The 7,761-nt window shown below is 44.2% G+C and overlaps 1 protein-coding gene across 1 annotated transcript; it reads right to left on the bottom strand.

Moving 5' to 3' along the window:
- Positions 1-439: 439 nt before the first annotated feature.
- Positions 440-6,708, bottom strand: SRSF6 (serine and arginine rich splicing factor 6). The gene is made up of 6 exons (XM_027867166.1): positions 6,389-6,708; positions 5,978-6,126; positions 4,391-4,518; positions 4,044-4,252; positions 3,599-3,682; positions 440-3,484 (listed from the first exon to the last, which is right to left on the bottom strand). The coding sequence occupies exons 1-6, from the start codon at positions 6,493-6,495 to the stop codon at positions 3,136-3,138; spliced, it is 1,026 nt and encodes a 341-aa protein (XP_027722967.1). The 5' UTR covers positions 6,496-6,708; the 3' UTR covers positions 440-3,135.
- Between the last annotated feature and the right edge of the window lie 1,053 nt (positions 6,709-7,761).

Raw genomic sequence — 7,761 nt, 5'->3', positions numbered from 1 at the left:
GGAGTCCAATGCAGGTCCCTCACTGAGGTAGCAAATCCATACCCATGACTTGAGGGAAGTAGGAAATTGGATCCCACTGTCTCAGCTTCCCCATTTCATCATCCCTAGTAAGCATTTTGCAAATATGTAAATGTTTACTCCTTTTTAGCAAACCAAAGAGTTCCTCTAGTCTAAATCCTTCACCTTTCAGTTGACATCAAGATTTACTAGATTTATAAATTTTGTCTCAAGTGGGATGGCATCCAGTTTACATACAAGGTTGGTCTGTGACAATAACAATTTCTGGAGGATTCTTCTATTACCTACTATATTTGTGAATGAGTAAAAATAAAATATTTCAAATACTATAAACAAAAACTAACCTAATCAGAATCATTAAACAAGTTATATTTGTGTTAATGTGACCAGATAAATTCAATAAATGCAGTAGGCTTTGTAGTTACTGAAAAAAATTTTATTTAATAATACAGCTAAACAATTATCTATAAAGCCAAGGCAGTAGTCAACAATGTCCAAACATGCTAATATTGCTATATACTATAGTATAACTTTTAAAAAGAGTAAAGCCCAAATAAAGGACCACCTTGCCTTGGAAATTTTGAAAAGCCAATTTCATCCCCCCCAAAACTACTCTTAGCCCGAGGAAAAAAAAATTCTAGCCAAGTTCCTCAAAGAATGAATCCCCGAAGGCCAAAGGTGAGCTATTTTACGGTTTTTATTTTAGCTTAGTGCCTGAGAGATAGTACACTCAACCATTTACCTCTGGTCACTAGTATGGGTAAAAATAGTAGACAGCTACTACTCTCTAATCTTATAGTACCTAGCTAGCTCTTTTATAAAAGAAAAGGGACATCCTCTGTTGTAGTAAACATCTAAAAAAATCAACGAAACAAGCAGCTCATTTTCTATAACTTACAAGGAAAATCTAGTTATCACAAGGCAAAACACCAGTATTTTTGCAACTCATCTTGTCTTGGCAGCCAGTTAAATGACCTCTATTACAATCTCTAAGATAGTTCAGAATGCAAAGTTCCTGAAGGACACTAGACTCCTAAGGTTAGGTTTTAAAAGCCCAACTCCTAGACAGTTTATACCTTCAGATAAACTAACTGGACCAGTCCTCTCATAGTCTCTGTCCACCACTCATTTTACTGATTCAAAGTTTCAGGCAATTTTTTGTCAAATCTTTCAACATCAACCTCACAAATTATTCCAATCTGATAAAAAATGGATGTTAGAATTTCTAGGCTGATACTTGATTTTTGTTTTCTGATCTAAATATTAAGAAACAACTAGAAGTAAAAGAACTATCCCAATTGTGTATCTTGCTAGCAAGAGAGCTAGAATACTAGATCTTTCTACTATGCTCATTTACTTAATCCCATTTTACTTTGCATACATTTTAACAGTCAATCAATTAAAATAAAAACCTCAGTCCTAACATTTGTCTTCATTCATTGTACTATTGTGGACCTTTGTTTTATGAACAACCCTTCTAAGCCACTGAGATCAATATTTTGCTGACTTGTGAATACAACTGAGGGTTTAAGCATCAAGGTAATAAAAACTTAAATGTATGCATCCTGAAAATTACTAATTCCCCCTCACTCAGCTAACAGACATCTAGCTAACTCCCAATTTCTTGTCTTTGCACAGAAAGTCAAGTCCTTACAGGCATGTAAGGTCTTGATTATACATGTACATACTCCAAATTAATCTAAATGTAGTTATCATAAATGTGAATTCAAGTTTCATGTTACTAGGATTGAAATTTAAAAGTTTATGAAGAAAGCAGAGGTTTGGAATTACCACTGATTAAAAAAAACCTACACTGTATAAAATGTACATGGAAATTCTAATTGCACATTATTAAATTCTCTTAACTAAAAGGAGATAACTGGGTAGGATTTTACTTTTTAACTTAATAAAACTAGATGCAGGATCGCTAAGCAAAGACTGCAAACTTTTTTAGACAGGAAGACCTGGCTGTTTAACCCCAGACATGGTCACTTAACCTTGGTGTTCAAGGGACTTGTCTGACACTACGTTGCCTACCTATATTAGTACACAAGTTTCCTTATTTAGGAGTTCCTTTTTTAAGGGAAATATTAGGTCTAAGTCCCTATCCTCCAACTTAACAAACTGGACTCTCTAACTCCAGTTTTACAAAAGTAACTGTTAATCTAAAAAAGATAACCTAATGTTCACACATCCCATTCTGAATATAGTGGAAGACTAAGGAATAGCTGCTGCTGCTGCTCCTGTTCAAGTTGCAAGTCCTGCAACTAAATATTAGATGTTAATGACACTGACCACTACCAGAAAATGTTGGTAATTAAGACAATTATCCAAAAATATTTGGAATGTCATTTGCCTGGGGCACCAGCAAAACTCAAGTTAGAACATTTCCATATTTCCTGCATTATGCAATATGGCCTACAAAGACCTTTTGTTTCTAATGTGGGGGAAAAAAAAAGGAAGGGGTGGGAGGAGACTTACTTTAGCAAGTTTTAATTAATAACATGGAAATACGATGGTATACCAAATTGAATTTATTGCTGATTTGAGGTTTGCCTAATTTTACACTTAACCATACACAACACAGTTCGTATTTTTTCAAAAAAATAGATAAGAGACAAAACTGCTCAAAAGCCATTTAATATTGACCTGTGGCTTTCATTCCCTTCGTAGCAAACCTTTAATACAACTCAGGATTATTTGTAACTTGAACATAATTAAAAAAAAAAACACAACTGAGTCCTCTCCAAAGCTTTAAAAGCTTAAAGCATTTTTGAGAGTTTAATACTTTAAAAGAAAACTTCATTCAACAGCAGATCCTGCTGAAATGCTAAAAATCATAAGTAAGCCTAATCTCTACAAAAGTTATTACTGATGAAATACTATAAAATCAAAGAGCTTAATTTCTACAAAAAGGGGTCTTTGCTTGCTTTGTGTCACCTTTTCTCTAGAGCCTCATTTCTTCCCCATTAATTTTGCTTCCAAATCAAACCTTTATGCCCCTACGTTCAGGCTTTCTCCTGAGAAGAGGCCAACATCGAAAGTACTAACATCACAGAATAATTTGCCTGACAAGTAAGAAAGTGTTCCGTAAGTGTGCAAAGGAGTTCAGGACTTTTAATCTCTTGAACTAGATCTCGACCGTGACCGAGATCTAGAATGAGATACTGATGTAGCCCTTTTGACTGGAGGAGACTCAGAACGAGCCTTTGATGGTGGTGGAGGTTGTGGTGAATTGGAGTGAGACTGGCTTCTTGATCTTGATTTTGACTTTGTTTCTCCTTTTCCATTTTCTTTGGGAGATGGAGACCTGGACCTACTGTGTGACTTCTCCGACTTTGCCTTGGATCTGCTACGAGATCGAGAGCCTCGATCAGACTTGGCCTTAGATTTGCTCTTTGATCTAGACTTCCTGCCTTTAGATCGGGAACGTGAATGATCTTTGCTTCGAGACCTAGATTTGGATCTTGGAAAGAGATAAAATTATAAAAATTTATCAGGCACACCATCTTATGACTGTACCTTAAACAGGTCAGAACTTCAAAAAGCAAGCAACCGAACAACAAAAAACACCCCTTACCTTGAGCGACTTTTTGAGGCACTACGGGATCTACTCCGGCTGCTTCTGCGACTCCTACTTCGAGACCTTCGCCTAGATCGGGACCTAGAAACAGAAAGCAAGAACTGTACTGTTTTTCCATTCATGTATACAATGAAAACCCATTCAGATTTTATTTAATCGGCATTCAAACTCTATTGAGAATGATCATCCCCAAGGAATCACTTATCTAATTTTTACCACCAATTTTCACTTCACCACCAATAACTGATGCTGTAAAATCTAAGGATAGTAACTAATCACAAGTTACATGTTACATAGTTTTACGTAGCTTCTTCTATGTCATGATATAGGTTAAGAACCTTAGTTCTGAGTCCAAAATACCAGTGCACTTTCTACAATACGTGAAATCCTAATTGACTGTACTTTAAAGCTGGTCTTAATGGTAACCAATGGCTTAAATTACCTAGATCTACTTCCAGAATAGGATCTCCTATGGCTTGTCCGTGGCTTATCTTCAATGAGCCTTATATTTCTGCCATTTATTTCTGTGCCATCCAATTTATCTAAAGCACGCTTCATGTCAGAGTAGGAACGAAATTCAATTACACCTTCATTTGTGCGTTCTTTGTGAGCATCTGCATATGTTACTTCTCCAGCTTGTCTCATGAAATCCTGTTAGCAAAGAAGTCTAGTTAATCTAATACACAATTGCTTAATTTTAAAGGAATCATTACAATACACAAAATGTTTTTATCAGAACACTTTCCTCCTAAAATATATTAACAGCACCTTTAAAACAATTACACCTACCTTTAAATCCTGCCAACTGCAACGACTAGAAAGATTTTCTACAATCAGTCTGTACTCTGTTCGAACAGGTGGTCCATATTTATCTCTGCCAGTGGCTCTTCGACTGCTGTATCCTCCTCCTCCACCACCTTTATCACATAAATGAATAGTTAGGTGTTTCATAATGCTAAGAGCACAAAATGTTTTGAAAGTTAGTACAAACAAAGTAATTTATTTACTGGAGTAGGACTTTGCTTTTATCTTGCTAAACCTCCAACACATATGTGATTTGCCATACATTATATTAAGGGCAAGTCAAATAAACTAAAATCCTACTAAATTTCTCCTACAATCTGTTAGAAAGTGACTGCTCCTTTATTCAATTTACCTCGCTAAGTTTTATTTTACAGAACATTGTAAAATATAAAACTTAACTGATTACATGCATTTCTACATTTTACAAAAATGTTTACTAGTTACACTAAGTACTTACATCACAGTGTGAGGTTTTTGGTGGTGGTTTGGCCACAAAACACGCAAGGTAACAGTCACCTAGTTCAGATTAACCAGTTTTGTCTAACCCTTGGAATCCTCACCATCACCCTGCGTCTAATGGCAAAAGGCTGCTGTCGTCATGGCTTCCGGTAAGGTCAGCCAAAGGGTCATAGGGCAAGGGTCACACAATGTATGGAAAAGCCAAGGCCAATCAGGAAAGGCAGTCATCTTAGCCTCAGTGGACACAGCCTCAGCCCCATTGGTCACTTTCAAATTGAAACATCAAGGACTTGTTAAAAAGTTTGAATTCAACATGCAACAATTTCAACATTTAACATTTTAATTCAGTAGTAAATAACTACCACCTCCCCCCATAACATGCCCCAACCACACTTCAGTTACAGCAGGACACTAGCTTTAATTCCCAATCTGACTAAACTAATTCAACATTAAGTTGGTTCTACAGAAGCTACTTATTGACTGTCAATTGGAGAAGTCTCAACTCCTGCCCAGCACTACCACCTCCCCCCACCCCCCAATCAAGGATTCTCAAATTCTACTTCTCCGAAGGGTATCTGCCTGTAGACACTTCCATCTAGCGCACTAAAACTCAGGGAGCGCACCTCTGCGGGTGTTAACACCCCCAGCAGCGGAATTGGTTCCGGTGGTGGTGCCTTTCTGGGGTCAGTTCGGAATTCTTACAAATTACAGAAAGGCAAAATGCAGAGGTACATTTCTGTTATGCTTCTCGGGATTCTCCCTCCACCCCTCTCCCCTTCCCTAGTTGACAATCAGCCCGAGGTTCCTCTGTATGGAGTTTTCCTCGGTGCAAAAGCTAGGACAGCGGTGCTCTGAGGAAGCCCCGCACACCAAGTCAACGCTCAACGGCCCCTCGCCGCCCCTGCACGCAGCACACCTACCCTAGGCCCGGGTGACTAAGAGCGCCTGGCTCCTTTGTGCTGAGTTCCCGCCCCACCTCCCCTCCCCGCCAGGGGGAGCCACCGCGGTCTGCCTGACCCTCACTAGCCTGCCTGCCTGCCAGCCCGCCCGCCCCCCACCCCTCCCCGCCCTCTTTTTCCCGAGGCGTCGCGGCACGCGCGGAACTGGACTCACTGCGGCTGCCGTAGCTATAGCCGTCGCGATCCCGGCGGGGGCCCCGGGCGTGCTCCACGATCACTCGCTCCCCACACAAGTCCTTGCCGTTTAGCTCGTAAACGGCATCGTCGGCGTCGCGGGAGTCCTCGAACTCCACAAAGCCGTACCTGGACCGAGGGGAGGGGGGTGGGGACGCCCGGCGGCAGTCAGGCCCCCAGCGGCGCGCGCCAGGCCCCCCTCCCCTCGCGTGCACGTGCGGCCCCGCCCCCCGCCTCCCCCGCCCCCTGTCAGTCGGGCCGCCGCCATTTTGAGAGCGAGCTCCGCCACGCGGCGGCGCGGACGCTCATTTCCACCCCCCCCACAAACACCCCGCCCCACCTCACCCCAAGAGACACCGCGAGAGCCAGGGCGCCCAGGCCGCGCGCTCACCCGTTTTTCAGGTCGACTTCCAGCAGACGTCCGTAGCCACTGAAAAAACGCTGGATGTCTTTCTCGCGGACATGGTAGCTGAGGCGCCCAATGTAGACGCGCGGCATTTCCGCTGGTGGGCGGAGGGAGAGGGGGAAAAGGAGGTGGTCTCAGGGGCGAGGTGGTAGGAAGGTAGGGACAGAAAAGGAAATAGACAAGGGGGAAAAAGGAAAGAAAAGGAGAACAAGAGAACAAGAACAGAAGACAAAGGAACAACGGCGGCCGAATCCCAGCCACACAATGGCGCGCGCGCTTTGAGGCCGTGGCTATAAGGGCGGAGCGGGGTGGGGCTTCCCGGCACGCAGCGCCACGTCACCGCGCAGGTGCGGGAGGCCGGACGCATGCGCGAAACTCGCGTTGCCTGCACCAAACCTTGCCGACTGGCGGCCAGCAGCTTGCAGACCCCCTCCTCTCTGTGTTCCTCCCTCCCGTCCCAGCATCACGCAACCCCAGTATATGTGGCTATACGCGAGGTCGCCTTCCAGGGCTCCTTTAACTGTTGTGACTGCAGGGTAAAGGAACCGCCCACTCTGCCTTGCCTTAGGATTGGGGCGGACGAGGGGAGGCTGGGAACGTCTTCTCTGTCCATTGGCTAGCGGGCCACAAGACTGGGCAACTGTGCCTCGAGATTGGTCCCTTGGCACCGGGTCCCAGCGTACTCCGCGTATCTCCCCACCCATATCCGGTCTGGGCACGAGATGCCATCGAATTGGGCCGGGGGGGGGGGGGGTCCGAGACAGGGACGCAGTGCGCCCCTATTGGTCCCTTGGGAACTTGGTTGGTTCTTCCCCGCCCCCTTTCCCTGCGGGCAAGGAGTTCACGGTGAATGGGACTGCTGTAGGTAGAGCGCCGGACTTGGAACTGGGCCGACCAGAGTTCAAATTCTGCCGTATACTAGCTGTGCGACCATGGACGAGTCACTTAACTTCCCAGTTCCCCAGTTTCCTCGGTGGATGATAACAGCATCTCCCTCCGACGGCTGTCGTGAGGGTCAAATGAGTTAACATATGGAAAGCACTTTGCAAACCTTGAAAACCGCTCTATGAGCGCTGTCTGTTGCTGGCGGTGCTGAGCACAGAGGAGGCTTGTATGGGGCTCTTCGAGGTCGGAAGGAGGAAGGGGAGATACCGTCTATTGGGGAGCATCAGAGGGGCGCGGGTCTAAATCGGGACTTTGAGGGAGGGGTAGCATCGGGGAGTGCCCCAGCTGCACCCTCCCTGCACCCTGGGCCGTCCCCGGTCGTCTTGCTTCCTTTCCTTCTTTCCCAATCTTGTTCCTGTGGTCGACGCCGCTAGACGGGTGGTGCACTGACCCCGGCTTTCCAAACCCTGGTC

Source organism: Vombatus ursinus, unplaced genomic scaffold (genome assembly GCF_900497805.2).
Source record: "Vombatus ursinus unplaced genomic scaffold, bare-nosed wombat genome assembly UNPS02014785.1, whole genome shotgun sequence".
In the NCBI taxonomy this organism is placed as follows: Eukaryota; Metazoa; Chordata; class Mammalia; order Diprotodontia; family Vombatidae; genus Vombatus; species Vombatus ursinus.
This window is presented reverse-complemented; position numbering and strand designations above follow the sequence as displayed.

What these genes read in the sequence shown, in the direction of transcription:
- SRSF6 (XM_027867166.1), bottom strand. Translation starts at nt 6,495, where the DNA reads ATGCCGCGCGTCTACATTGGGCGCCTCAGCTACCATGTCCGCGAGAAA. An exon ending in GAAGTCGACCTGAAAAACGG is followed by an intron (nt 6,127 to 6,388) that starts GTGAGCGCGCGG and finishes CCCTCGGTCCAG; the next exon opens with GTACGGCTTTGTGGAGTTCG. An exon ending in GCAGTTGGCAGGATTTAAAG is followed by an intron (nt 4,253 to 4,390) that starts GTAGGTGTAATT and finishes CTTTGCTAACAG; the next exon opens with GATTTCATGAGACAAGCTGG.